The 14,997-nt window shown below is 48.1% G+C and overlaps 1 protein-coding gene across 2 annotated transcripts in view; it reads left to right on the top strand.

The window, feature by feature from the left end:
- The window catches only part of LOC119441875 (receptor-type tyrosine-protein phosphatase N2-like), a 658,601-nt gene that overhangs the window by 266,330 nt on the left and 377,274 nt on the right, over positions 1-14,997 (top strand). Inside the window, exon 10 of one of the 2 annotated variants that reach the window (XM_049661681.1) lies at positions 11,550-11,703. The exons of the other annotated variant lie outside the window; for it this stretch is intronic. Coding sequence (XP_049517638.1) covers positions 11,550-11,703 — 154 coding nt within the window. The remainder of the gene's footprint in view (positions 1-11,549; positions 11,704-14,997) is intronic. 2 annotated transcript variants of the gene reach the window in all.

Below are 14,997 nucleotides of genomic sequence, written 5' to 3'. Positions count from 1 at the left end.
CAGACGGCCGAGGCTGCTTCGCACACGTGCTAGCCCTGTTTGCACGGACTGCCGCCGCCCGTATTTGCGATGGAGCCCGAAATGTTAGCTCGGGAATCGCGCGCTGCCGTCCCCGCGATTCGTCTCGGTTCCCGTCTTCGTCTTCTGCAGGCTCGGCGATAGCACGCGTGTATGTGTGTGTGTGTGCGTGACTGTACGCTAGTGCGTGTATGGTCATATCGATCTGCAAGGGTGGATGCAGTTCGGGAAGCCGGGGTGCGGGTGATCCGGGGCCTGCGGCCCCCGTCGTTCCATACGCAACCCGTTTCTTGTCCGTTTTCTCGGCTTTTCTTCTTTCGTGCGTGCGACCAGAGAGCGAAGGGCGATGGTGGCACACGCTGTCTCGTCCTTTGGGCTTGCGCGGTAGTGGCCCATCTTCGACCTGCTCTCTACTCGTCGTTCTCGATCTTTTCCTGCATGTTTCGTGACGTTCTGTGGGGCATGTCCCGCGCCGCGCCCATACGCCTTCAATGGTCTTGGGCATTGCTTGCTGCTGACCACATAGCAAGGACTCTTCATGAGTGGTCCTTGGCCTCTGAGGCAATTAACGAATATTGAGCATCTCTATGTGCGTTGCACGACATGTTAAAGTGAGGAGTACTCCTTAAAGAAGGACACCAGGAGCAAATGTGAAGTTGACCTTTAGTGATAAAATACAGTTTTGGAACTGCAAATACCATCGGTCTTACCATGAACGAAGACATCGTAAGCAAGAACGCCAGAAAACAGATGACGACGCCCCCTTAAGCTCTCTAGCCAGCTTTACGTGACGTTATAGAGTTCGGCTGTGTCTGCTCTGCGCTAATAATTGCTCGCCAAAAGAATACAATTAGCTTGCTCTCGAAAGGGAGGAAATGTTTAGTTTTCCAACTTTTGTGCACATTTTCTTAATGCAAAGGGTTTAGATAGGGAAATAGAGATAGCAAAGGCAGCGATGTCAGTCAGACACTCGTCCGGTTTGCTACCCTACGCAGGAGAAAGAGGGTTAAGTGATGAAAAGAAAGAAATATGAGACAAAGACAGAGAGAAAACGTTTTTCTTGACGATGACCCTATTCCAGGCCGTACGTTGTATAAGAGGTTTCATAAGTGTTAGGTTTGGCTCGGGGTCTTGCTCCGATTCTTTTTTATACGTTCTCGCATACTTTACTCACTTCCCCATGTTTGGATTCTCCTCTCAGAGGATGTTCCGATCTTACGTCCAACCTATCGAAATGAATCTCGAATGTAAGCCCGGACAAAAATTCATCTAGCACAAGAAGGAAAATGGCAGTGAAGCTTCGTCGCGCGAGATACGTGGAGTAGGACGAAAGCTGTGCCTGGCGCGATACTTCACCCACCCAGAATCAAGACATGGCCATGAACACACTGGGGCGTGTCATCCACCCGTGCTTCCCTTCTTTCTTGTCGGCGCCATGATCGCCCGACGGCCCCGACCCTAGGTTACTGCTCTTCCTTCCTGAGCATAGGCTTCCTGAGCAGTACAGTGTACTGTGAAAAATCTGCTACTTCCAGGTTCATCCCGATGTCCTGCGATCGGGTGCATAATGGTCAAGCGGGGTGTAAGTTTAAGTGCATCAAAGAAAACCAGTGGCTCAGACAACGGTGCAGAGAAGGATGGGAAGGGGTGGGGGGAGGGGTCATTTCGCGCCCGCACACAAGCATAGCCACGCGGCCGGCTTAGCAAGCATAAACATAGCCTTCGAGATTTGCTTCTACCCGATCAGAGCCACCTCTGGAACGTGGATTAAGGCGCCACTTATAGCTCAAACAATGCCAAGTCGCAGATTTTCAGTAGCCCAAAATAGCCACATAGCCAACTCGTCCATGTTGACGCCAAATTTGTTTCCTATAGCCAAACCTGGCAACACTGGGTTTCATAGGGCCTCCTAAAGCGGAAGGGGAAGGTGGTGGGCCCTGAGAGTGGTGAATGTATGCCACAAGGAGAATCCATAGTCCCAAACGTAGATCCTAGGGAGGAGTGGCCGAACTTTCCCACATGTATAGGAAAGAAGGTGGTGGCGGGGGATCTTAGAGGGAGATGAAAGCGCCCGAGGGCAGTCCCAGCACGCGAGGAGGGTACTCGAATACTACCCACAAATTTGACATGTGGGGTGACCGGCTCTGTGTTCGATCGAATGATGAGAACATCAAATGAATGAGAAAATCATTCGGTAATGGTTATGACCAGCGCCTGTTGGATAAGAGCACCATCTGCGCGTGAAAACGAATGAGAAGGAAGTCTGCGCGATTCGCTGGCTCTGAGCCGAGCGCGCTGTTGTTTGCTGTGCTCGTTTTTAAGCGAAGCTTTATAGGCTCACAAGTGTCAGCGGTAGTGGCGGCGGTGTCACGCTGAAAAGTGCGCCGATCCTGGCGATAGTGCAGAAAGGGTTCAAGCTCAATGGCACATACCAGGGACAAAAAAGAAAGAGAGAGAGAGAGAAAGGAAGAAAGAGAGAAAGCAAGAAAGACAGAGAGAGAAAGAGAGAGTGAGAAAGAGTGAGATAGAAATAAAGAGAAAGGGAAAGATAGATAGAGAGAGAGAGTGAGAAAGAGAGAGAGGAAGAAATAAAATCACCACGAAGGTCAGATACACACAACAAGCTTCGTTTATCCCTATTTTCTCGACAGGGGAAGGGCTGGTGATGTTAAGCGAAGCTTTATAGGTTCACAAGTGTCGGCGGCGGTGGTAGTGATGGCGGCAGCGGCGGTGGTGTCACGCTGAAAAGTTGGCCGATCCTGGCGATAGTGCAGAAAGGGTCGAAGCTCAATGGCACATATCTGGGACAAAAAAAAGAGATAAACAGAGAGAGAGAGAGAGAGAGAGAGAGAAATAGAAGAGAGGAAAGGCAGGGAGGTTAACAAGACGCACGTCCGGTTTGCTACCCTGCACTGGGGAAAGGGGGTATAGGGATGAAAAGAGAGAGAAAGGAAATAGAGAGAGCACAGTTTCGCGCACATTTGACACTTCGCACGAAGTCTACGAGAAAGATAGAAAGAGAAGGGTATAGAGAGAGAAAGAGAGAGAGAGTGAGAGATAGAAAGAAAGAGAAAGAGGGAGAGAGAGAAAGAGACAAGGAAAGAGAGAGAAAGACGTAGAGAGAGACAGAGAGAGATAGGCTCATTTTAGAGGGACTAAAGTTTTAAAAAGAAAAACTGTCAGCCCTTCCACTGGAGTGGAGATGGAAGACCAGTGAAGCTGTACTGTGCTGGGAATTATGTATATCCAATTATGACTATTAAGATGTGATGGTGTAATTGGTTATTTGAACTAATAAAGAATGAGAAATATACATGATCCGGTGGTTTTCATTTATTTAGTGACCACAGGGACCATGGCCTTATGGTCGCTCCGGTACACCGCCATAGGGTGTACGGCAAAGGTTGGCACGTTCTTCATAAACACGTCACCAACGTCCGCCGTTCGGTGCGAACGCGGGCAAAATGCCGCCGCCGTCGACAACAGTTCTGCGCGTTGCGAAGCATCAATTGCGATAACAAATTAGTAGTGAGCTACACGGAGTAAGGATAGTAGTTTTATCGGCTCTATAAACTTGGACACATTCGCTTACAAACTGAATTAACAACGATAGTGTCAGCGCGCACACGCAAACGTGAATAGATCACACTCTATTACCGCATACAACCGCTGTCAAAACGCTGGCGTGAGCAAGCGCGCCAGCAACAGCGAGCGAAGGTTTATGGGGTCTATCGCTTCAACGGAAACTGAGCGGCGAAAGCACAGCGCATACAAAGGTAGGAGCCGTGTTGCAGAGCGCTTTCAAGATACGGTGCGCGCCGTCGCGTCGCCGCGCAAAGTACAAGTACGCGGTTGATTGCTCCCAGAACAATAGCCGCACTCTCTCCCACTCGTGCTGCCTTCCCGCTTTCCTCCTTTCGCGTGGGTGATTGAATCGCCAGTTCCCCTTGCGCCCGGTCGCAAGATACGCATTTGGTGATGCAGCTAAAAGTCGCCTCCACTCCCGTCCCCCCACGGCCTTTCGCGCGACGGAAGAAGTCGCGTTTGCTCTCCGCCGTGCGTTCGCTCCCCGTGAAAGCGCGCGTCGCTCGCGCGCTTTCACTCGCACATATAGCATATGGCCAATGAGACTTTTTTTCTACACGCGGACACGACTGTCGAAGACTGAGCCCTTAACAGCTTCGCTGTAAAAGTATAATTTACTTAAAGACAGCAAGTTTGGAGGTAAGAAAAGATAATTTTGAGATACGCACACGACAAGCTTCGCTTACCCCTATTTTCTCGACAGGAAAAGGGCTGGTGATTTTTTTTTTGTCTTTTCTTTGTAGAATAGGTGGCGGGCCATCTCACTGGTTTTTTCAGTGTTAGAAGTTCCGCGAGTGAGGGCATGAGCCTTTTCGTTTTCCTGTGCACTCTGATGGCCAGGGATCCAATTCAATAGTAGTCGGAGTTGCGGGTGTGACTGCGTGTAAGGATTGATGCTGGTGCGTGTATGGTCAGGGAGCACATTAAGGGCGAAGACACGAGGCACACCCTGACTGCCGGATCTGACGGTAATGGTGTCGGTGAGGTGTTCATGTAGGCGAATGGTATTTGTTATACCTCAGTTTCGGCGTCCCTGGCTGACGGCACCGCGGCATAATGCCTCGTCGATGATGAAACAGGTCTGACGACTGCCGGGGTATTTTGCTTTGTTGTGCGGGCTGCGTCAGCACAGTATACGTAGTTGGCTGCGGTGGAGAGGTGTGCCGCTCTAGCCTGGCGTCTTCGACAGTCGCTGTCGGTGTACTCGCTATTTGGAATGGGAATCACTTCAATGACGGGTAATCAGTCCCATGGTGGCAGTGCTAGTTCCAAAAGGAGTCAGGTGACGAGTCTGGGAAGCACTAGCATTGCGAATGCTTGAGGCTATCCATGCATTGCGCCTGCGATCGGCTAGTGAGGCGAGTAGAATTCGTAAACTTATGTAATGTCCATGCTGCTTTGTCAACCTGCGACCCCTGTTTAACCCCCGTAAACCCCGTTTACCACAGTACGAATAATGTTGCATTCGCCATTTTAGTGATGACAAAAACACAACACTTGTTCGATTGTCTCTTCAGAATTGGGTGAGTGACACACGGGTCTGTGCCGTTCCAATCCTCAATGCATGACTACGTACGCCTTCGTAAAATTAAAAGCCACCCCTAACCAGAAGCGGCACAATAAAGTTGCATCAATGCGGGACAGGTGCGATGGGATTTGGAGCTTCAACGCAGTTTCAAGCCTGTGGAGGTGACAGTCCGAAATACACGGAATGTTTCAATAAGCTTGCGTCATAGTCTAAACGTGCCAACTAAGACCCCTCGACGCGTCACTGCCGCGGGCAATTGGTTTGGTGCATCGGGTAATAAATTCAAGAAATTTGTTTGTTATTTGCTCGTTTACTTATTCACCTTTGTCCGTCAAGCTAATGGAAATATAGTTGCGATACCGATTTTTTGCATTGTGCCTTTGAATTGGGCTGGTGAACTACTCGTTCGCAACTGTCGCTGCGTTTGATAAGATACAAATTAATGACCTCTTATAGAAGGAAGTACATGCAGTTCTTGTTTTTATTTTCAAATTGAGCGCCACAAATAATGCGCCAACAAAGTTTGTCGCACGCCGTGAATTTTGCGAGATTTTTAAACAATTCCGCAGGTTTTGGCGCATGAAGTGTACTCAAGTCTTGGCTTAATGATGTTGTGTTAGGATAAAATATAACATTTTTTTAAAATTAACCAGCCTGTACCAGGCATCGTCGGGCCCTTTAACGAGAAATATTGTTAATATGGGAGGAGTAGTGAAAGTCGTGCTAGTTGGTGCCTATTCATTATTAACTGCATGCTAGACAGCAAGACAATGAAGATGACAGCGTTCTGTGCGTTCACTTCGCCTTCTTTCGCTGTCTTCCGTCGCACTGCAGTTAATAATGAACTTGTATGGGAATTTCATGGCAGCAGCGCTACCCACGTCACGTTTTTTTTTTCGTTTTTTTTTAATGAAGAAGCCACTGCTCTCTAGCAAAGCAATCAATTTGCTACTGCAGAAATGCAATATACTCATTGAGCTTAACTTTGTAAGAAAAGTCCAGCATACGTCTGGACTTTACTGCTCGAATATATTGTCACGGGGCAGAAAACATCAGTTTTACCTGTCGCTGGGAAAGAATGGTCTAGGACGTATTCACTCAGAAGCACACATCATTATGTGTGTCTTTATCGCTGTATCGTTCATTCCTTGAACAGCTTATCGTACTTATAACGAATCGAAAATTGAACTCTCGCTACTTCGACTCAAGGCGTAACCGTTAGATCAAGCACTCCTCCGCGAGCACTCGTCCTTTATAATGGCTCATGCCAGCGCAATAATGACTTCATCGCGCCAACAATTGATCAAAGCTTTAATTAGTTCAAAATGAACTGACGAATACTTCCGAAACAGCGGAGATGTGACCTGCCAAAGCAGTTCCCTTACGTCGCTGTCAGGCAATACTTTCTTAGTGAGTACATACGATCGTCTCCTTTACTAGCTGCTGCACCCTGACGTCGTGTGACGGTCGGTTCATTATCGATCGATCGTTTCGAGTTAATCGACACCCTCATACGCTCCTTTCCTTCTTTTAACAAGCTTCACTCCAATGGAGGTTGGTACGTGAAGCGGAACAAACATATCATCGAGTACACGGCTGACAATCGATGTAATTAAATAAAAATATGATGAGGCATATTTGTTACACCTAAATATGGAAGAGGCAAAGCGAAAAAGAAGGGTTTCACTTAAACGATTGCCATTCACATTATAGTTCGCTAGTTCCGGTAACATACTGTTCCACTTAACGCATATTCCAATGGAATTTCGTAAATGCAAAACGAGAAACAGGCATTTCATCAAAAATTACGCATCAGCACATTCGCTCGTTCGCTCGTTCCTGACACGTACGGAGCGCGGCCTTTTTAAGTGGAGCGCAAGTGGAAGCAGATTAAGAGTGAACGCCACTACATCAGCGACTACAAAGTGCCCGTTACGAAAGGATACCTGAATATGGATCTGGCTGCTCACGCATATGAAGCTGCTTACACTTCATTCTTTCTAGAGTGTAGCGCTTACACTAGCACCAATCTCTCACCCATAGACTGTTGCTCGCCAATACCGCCACCCTGATTTCTGTACATTTCAAGAGCCATAGTCTGGTAGGCCTGGTATTATAATTTATGTTTTACTGTGGTTCCTTACGTCCCTGTTGTTTTGTTAAACACCACCACCACCACCACCACCACCACCACCACCAACAACAACAACACCAACACACAACAACAACAACAACAACAACAACAACAACAACAACAACAACAACAACAACAACAACAACAATAATAATAATAATAATAATAATAATAATAATTTATTGATACACATCCATTAATAATAATATTATATTAATAATAAATTGTTTATTTGACGTGCGCCTGGAACAACAGTAATGTCTGAATGCTGGCGCACGGGACAGTTACAAAAATTAACAGAAACAAATTTAATTTAATATGAATCACTTCTTTGGCCTCTGCTCTCATTTAAGTCTGTACCGTGCACCGCAGCGCGCAATGCAACGGCTGTCTTGTGGCCGTGATCCTATCAGTGGTCACACATCGCTGCCAGTATGGTGGCACATTTTTAACGCGATAACGTTAAGGTCCCTGTGTCTCAGAAAATCCGGCGTCGGCGTGGGCGCCGGCGTTTATGCCGGCGTCCGTAGCGGAGAAAATCATCCCCAACCACCCCGACCGCGCAGGCCCTCCACGTGGTGCAAGGTTCAGGTGAACAAAAATTGAATTTCTCGCAGTGAAATCCGTCAGAAAAATGGTAAAGTACGACTTAACCACAACCTACAGACATGGTGGCGTCGGATTGTTTTTGAATGTACGAGAAAACATAATTCTGTTACGAGGAAACTCAACCACAAACCCCTTTTCCAGCATTTCTACCGTACTAACACGGTGCGCTCGGGTACTTCACTTTCCAGATCCGCTATCCAGATGGCGCTCGCATCCTCGGCAGGTTAGAGTTACTGTATAGGCTCCCTTTTGGGGAGCCTATACAATAACTCTACGGCAGGTCAAATTGCGACTTCGCCTGCCTAATGCGTTTTGGACAAGCGCGCGCGTCGGGGCAATAACAAACAATTAATAAAGTAATAAAGAAAGGTGCTAGGTACTTCACATTTAATACAAGACGACTTATATTTCTCCTGGAAAAACGTCTTCCCAGCAATGCATTTCTGTTTAAAAGTGAAGCCAACTTTAAGGGGATCGGTGTAAGCTTGGTCCTTGTAAACTAGCTTTCCCACGTTCTGTGTTGCAGGGAAGCCCACTGAAATAAAGATGCTATGCAAACAAAGCCCGATAACGCTATCGCGTTCCACGCTTAAAGGCGAAGCTTAAGCCTCCTCCAATTTTTTCCTTTGTGCGTCGCATGTGAGTCTGGTTGTGCCGAAATTGCAACGCGGCTGAGATGCTTTGTATTACCCCTGCCGTGATAACGTATGATCATCTTAAAGCGAAGCTTTATATGGCTAGGCGAAATCGTATATGGTTAGGTGAAATCACCTGTGTACAGAACACTATCATCATCAGCATTGGCTGATGATGATAGTGTTATTGCGCAACTGCGCCCCTCTGGTTGCGCTCGTGCCACTGCTCCCGCGCTCGCCGTTGTCGTCTTCTTCCACAGCTGGCTGCGTTGCCGCTCATCATTCCAGCGTTGAATTTCACTTCTCTTCTGTCGTCGAAATGGGAGGCCGCGTTAACGGGGGTATGAGCATGCTTAAGGGTGTATGAGCCATTGATTGTCTTACCTAACGGACAGATTTAACCGATATTCATAAAAAAATAACTCTGCACAACAAACTGGACATTACATATATCAGGCATGCCCATGGTCGGTGCCATAAAGCCGCTTGAATGCCCGGAATGCTGCGTTCAGGAGAGTTATTGCGCTGTAGTGGATGGAGTGGGGCTGCCCTGGTACTGTGTCGACACAACAAGCCGCACAGAGAACGCCATTCTTATTGACGCCGACAACCAGTTTAAGGCACAGGCAAAATTTTCTTCCGACTGCGTATAGTTTTGTTTTAGAATAAATGACCTCTTCCTTGCTTCTTTTCTTCATTCAAGATGACAAATAGGTGTAATATAACGAACACATAGCAAGAGTTCGTTATATGCGAGCTTGAATATATTGAATTATCGGATATATCGAGCTATAGTTAGCGCGTAAGCCTGTTCATTATAATCGAGTTCGACCGTTCCTTGTTTTCTTCTTCCCAGTTTCCTTTCGCTTCCATCGTTTTGGAGAGCGTTGGGGAAAAGCGAAGCGTCTAGCGAGGTCCGGATGACCGAGGTGCTGGCAGCGTATACCGACGGCCATGTTGTCTTATCATCGACGCCGCAGCTTTGGAGGGATGAACCTGGCGCGGTCGTTGCACCATCGAATCAGAGGAGGGCGACGAGGAGCGCTCCCGCTCGGCCGCACCGTCGCCAGTCAATTGGCTCGTCCTGCTTGCTTGGCGGCTGCGGAAATGGAGACGTATGCGGTGTTCGGAGCGGCCGCCGACGCGTGGGCCAGCGGTTTATTGTGAGCTCCCAGCAGGGAGGGCAAGGTGACGGCCCCACAGAAACGGGAGGCGAAACCTCGCCGTCGGTTCATTGGCGACTTTGAGCGGCGCCGAGGCAGCTGCTGTACGCTAATGAACCTAATCACAAACAGCGGGTGGTGCAGGACCGGTGGGAAAGAGAGGAAGGGGAGGGAGGGGGGGGGGGTATAGCATTTGGTGTGTACTGTCGGGGGGTGTTGATTCGTGGCGTGGGGTTGCCAACTTCTTCGCGGAAAGGGAAGGAGCGAACCACACGAAGCCGGGATGCTGTGCCGCAAGGAAAAGGGAACGGGGCCGAATTTCAGGAAATTTGCAGGGACCCCTCGGGCGTGCACTTCCGGATTTCCATTTCTCTATTTGGCATCTTTCGTACGCGGCTTGTAGTGCTTGCGGCCGTAAGGAGTAAGATGTCAGCCTGATTTTATCTGGGCTGATGATTTCTTTTTGTCGGATACGGGCACACGAGAGTCGTCACCGAAGTTCGCAGAGGTTCTTACGCACTTGCTTTATTTTTATTTTCTTTCTTTGGAGAAAGAGAGAATGACGTGTGAAAGAAGGCCAATAGTGACGTAATGTTAGCTCAGCGGAGACGGAAGGTGCTACTAGTACGTGTCGTTTTCTCTGCTAAGAAAGACAAAAACAAAAAATATAAGCGTAGCGGTGAGAAGGCGAGAAAAGTCGGTCACACATGGACTGTAAGGAACTGGGCCAAGCAGCGTCACTGACTCAACATTTCAGTTATCCGTCAGTGCAATATGACTGGCGGCCACTTGAAGCACTTGCTAGGCAACTTGTCTGAGAGTCTCGAAGTTGTCGGAAAGCATCGTCAGGTCGTTTTATTTCGCATAACACGGCGTTTCTTAGTAACCCTGGAAAAACGCCGCTGCTGACTGCTGACAGGGTAAGAAAATAACGCACAGGTAAAAATACTCCACGTATTGCCGATTCGCGAATTCAAGCACGAATCTCAATTACGAATCCGATAGGCGCTGTATACCCGCTTCGCCAAAAGCAAAGAGCTCTTTGCGAGTAGCAAATACTTCACGCAGAGTGAAAAGGTGCATACTGGAATGTGAAGAGCGTGAAAAAGCCCAAAATTATGGGTCTTTTGAGCGAAGCTTCATTGGCTCACTTGTGTCGGGGTCGGTGTACGCGGAAAGCTATCATCATCATCAGCATTGGCTCAAGCATCGTCGTCTTCTTCCTCAGCTGGCTCCGTTGCCGCTCATCATTCCAACGTAGAATTTCACTTCTCTTCTTTCGTCGTAAGGGGGAAGTCGGGTTTACGAGATATGTGACATTGCTTAAGGAGGTATGAGTAATTCATTGTCTTACGTGAGGACAGATTTAATTTTGAAGCAATTAGTTTCGAAGAATTGCAAGTGGCAATGGCGGGCGAGTGCTGCTATCCACGCCGCCGAGAAAACTCGAGACATCAAACGCAAGCGACAACAGCGACGAGCAGAGAATCGTACAACGCAATGGAAGGAAAAGTTGCACGAAAGGGAAGGAAAAGTAGGAGGAAGGGAATGACAAGTTGCACTAAAGGGAAGGAAAGTAGTAGGAAAGGGACGGAAAAGTTGTAGATTAGGTACACACACGACAAGCTTCGCTTACCCCCATTTTCTCGACAGAGGAAGGGCAGGTGATCTTTTGTCACAACAGAGCACTTTCAGTGGGATTTCAATGAGACCATTGTTCCTGCATGGCACCACGCGCAAGAGCGTTGGATGGCGTTGAGCGTTCGGATTAGCTTTCACTAGCGCCTCCACGCGGGTCTTCAGTTGTCATAGCAATAGATTGAGGTATTGTGCGGCAGGTCTGTGAAAATTATCTTTTTCGTCGCCTCCATACGCAGGTCAAGCGAATGGCAAGCGCCATGGTCTGCCCCCGACTGGCTCCAAGGAGATGCTGGAGCACAGCTACCGGGGAGCACTCGAAGCCGGACCCACACCCGACGGTTTCTACTCAGCGCTGGACTCCAGCAGCGCATACGTCGTCCTCAACGAGGCGTGAGTTGACTCTCGAAAGCTTGCACACGGTTTTATTTTCTTGTAGCGATCACAAGCTGTCGCGTTAACTCGTGATGGACTCGTTACCGGCAGCACCACAAGCGTTGTGCGGCCGGTCTTTCCGAGACTATGACATGTCGCAATGCATGGACAATCGTAAGGTGCACATTTTACAAACATCTGTCTGATTCCGTGTCAAATTCACTCCTATCAGCAACGATTGACACTTCGGTGCACACTTAGCATCAAAAGCGATTCAAATTAATCCGGAGTTCTCCATAGCGGTATCCTTAATCGTAAAACTCCATCAGTTATTGGAACGTTTGAGGTATTGCAGTTATTCCGTTGGAAACGCGCTTCTGCCTTGCTGCTACAGAATAAAAAACTTTAACACGAAAGTATTTTACCCCTGGTTTTACGACTGATTTCTGGCAACGGATGTGATAGTCGTCGTCTAGGAGCGGCAGAGCGAAGCACTGCGTTGTGACGCTAACGAGTGCCGACAGGGAGCGCTTCGGTAGTCACAGCACAACGGAGGGTCCAACGCGATGTAGCCATAGAATAAACAACCAAGTATAGCCTCGTGCATAGTTTCATACAATAATTATACAATAAATAATCATAAAATAAAAAAAACAATAATATTGTCCAACGGCAGGATTTGAACAGAGGAACTCCGGAAGAGAAGCCCGATGTTGAAACTAGTACGCCACGGACATTTTTTTTTTCTTTATTGCCGGGCGTCGACACAGTCCAACAAATGAACACACAACAATAGACAGTACGCCAAATCGCTGAAGTGGCCAAAAAACGTTGTCATTTTAAAATTCCCTGAGCACTACCAAAGGCTCAAGCCTTGACAGCCACTCAGAAACATCTGTTTGTGCTTTCAATATCTCCAGAAACCTGTGCACACTTTCGCGGAAATACATGCGTGCTGGTCTTGCGTCTGGGTCACAAAAATAGCCAGCCATTTGGGAGCGCCATATACTGTGGAGGCCCATCAGCATAACCGGGTCACACGGAAAACCATCCTCATTATTTGTTGGCAGGAACCTGATCCTGTAAGAGTCGAGTGGCAATTCTTTTTTAATGGTTCTTTGTAGCACATCCCAAAAAATATACCCCTTTCCAGCAGTGAAGAAAAACATGGTCTACTGTCTCAAGCTGCTTGCATATGACGCAGTTGGGAACCCCAAGATAGAAAGAAACCCCTTTCCTCTAGAAAACACTTAACAGTTAAAGTTCCACTGTGTAACATGAAAAAAAAAGATTTTGGTTCCCGGCGACACCGGCATTTTCTAACTCTCTTTAATACATTTCCACCTGGGCCTCCAGAGTATACGGCCCTGTACAAGGGCACGGGAAACACCAACGTCACATACATCTTGTACAAGTTTTTTCCTTTTAACGCTACTCAAGTACTCCATCGAAAAACGTGTGTTTAAAATTTGAGACTTACAACACTTTCTCTGAAGAAACCACGAACGCCACCTGAAACATATTGCGTCGTCAAATCAGGCAATGCTCCCCCGAGTCTTTGTTGACACACCGTACGCAGGAATGGGTCTCTAACATCCCGGAAAAATAAAAACCTGTTTACAATCTGTCGCACAAACAAATGTCCCAGTCCTAAACCACCAGCCTTTACCTGCCGAAACAAGTTCGTGCGGCTGCACCTCTCCCAACTGGACGCCCCAAACAAAGACAGCAAAAACATGGTGCAGCTTCTGAACATTACTCGGGAACAATGCAGCACTTGCATTATACGCACCACAACTTGCTGATCAAAATGCCACCGTAGCTCTTCCGAAACTGATAGACGAGAACTTTTCCATCTGTCCGCTTTTTATCGCGTCTCTTGGCGCCTGCGCCTCGCCAGTACGGATCAGTGTATTTATAAAAAATTCAGCGGCACCGGGGGGGGCCAAGTACCTTGTTGGTGGGCGGTCCGTAACCCAAGCCACGTTGGCGAATGTGTCTGGGGTCGAAGGCCCATTCTCCGTGCCAAAATCCCAGGCACTTACCCCAAGTTCACCCCACTTCCGGTTTAACCTCACTTGAAGCGCAGTTCACTCCTTCTGACTGTTCGGTTAATAACTTTCCATTGTCCCTGCAAAGGAACCGCGACAATCATCTGCATAGGCGAGCAATTTAATCTCGGCGCCTTTAGATTGAAATCCATGTGATTGCATCGTTCTGTATTAAATTATTCTATATAGCAAATTATATGGGCCACTCCAAGCAGATTTCTGCCGTGGCCTCCAGCCGTTGCCACGAGGTAGTATGAGTCAATGGTTATCAAATCCTCTCGGCGTGCCGAACGATGTATGTGCAAATGAAAGGGCACAATTGGCACACAAGTCACGGGGAGTCAACAAACGGAGAACAAACGCGCGTTTACACCGTGATCCCTTAAAGGGGGGCTGCCAGAAATAAACGTCGCTTTCCGCCTTTATCAATCACCATAATTAGAGCTTGGCGCGTTTCCGGAAGCGCGAAAGGCCGTGGGCGAGAGGGTGATGTGGAAGCGCGGCGACTTTAGTGCGGCACCAGATGCCATTTATACAGAGGCTCGGCAAAAGTCACCAAAGCCGCAAGCATCCGTGCGAACGCAATCAAAACGCCGAAGATCGACAAGTTCTGCGTGTGGCCGGTGCTGTAACAGCTGATGTTAGAATCATATCATGGCGCCTCGTCTCTACGGATTTGCTATCGCAGTTGACGCTTCGCATTTAAGGCCTACTGCGACCACTTTTATATTAAGACATAGCGCTTCGCTAAAAGGTCAAACATCGACGGCGGAGGGGGCCAACCTGGCGACACCGACGTCGTGCGTTATGGGGGCCCCCACGCAATGTGTTAAGCTTAGCATCGTGCAGCTTGCGGTGCGCAAAGCCACTCCTGCCAGAGGTGTTGTCAATATGCAAACGCCAACAGAATGCGGCACGCAAATTAAAAGCCTTCTCTAGCCAACTGTAGTAAGGCCACACGGCATACTTCCAGTACGCCATGGAAAAGCTCATGACACGCGAATAAAGCGCGTTTATGAATTTATCACGGGAAAAGTGAATGACAGACTTGGAGCGTTTCCGTTGGACCTCGCCAAGCTGAAACCGTTGCAGTTAGTAGCGACTGGGCTGTCCAGCGACTTATGCACTTCGAAAAGTTACGCATGCTCGAAATGCGACACTGGAGCATATGAAGGCGCATGACACAATGCCACAAGAAACGTCTAAATACGCAAGCACGCAAGTTAAGAAATTATGATTGTGATGATGATGTCTGTGGAAC

This window comes from Dermacentor silvarum, chromosome 2, assembly GCF_013339745.2.
Source record: "Dermacentor silvarum isolate Dsil-2018 chromosome 2, BIME_Dsil_1.4, whole genome shotgun sequence".
NCBI classification, from domain to species: domain Eukaryota; kingdom Metazoa; phylum Arthropoda; class Arachnida; order Ixodida; family Ixodidae; genus Dermacentor; species Dermacentor silvarum.
The sequence above is the reverse complement of the archived record's forward strand: the minus strand, read 5'-3'. Positions and strand labels throughout refer to the sequence as shown.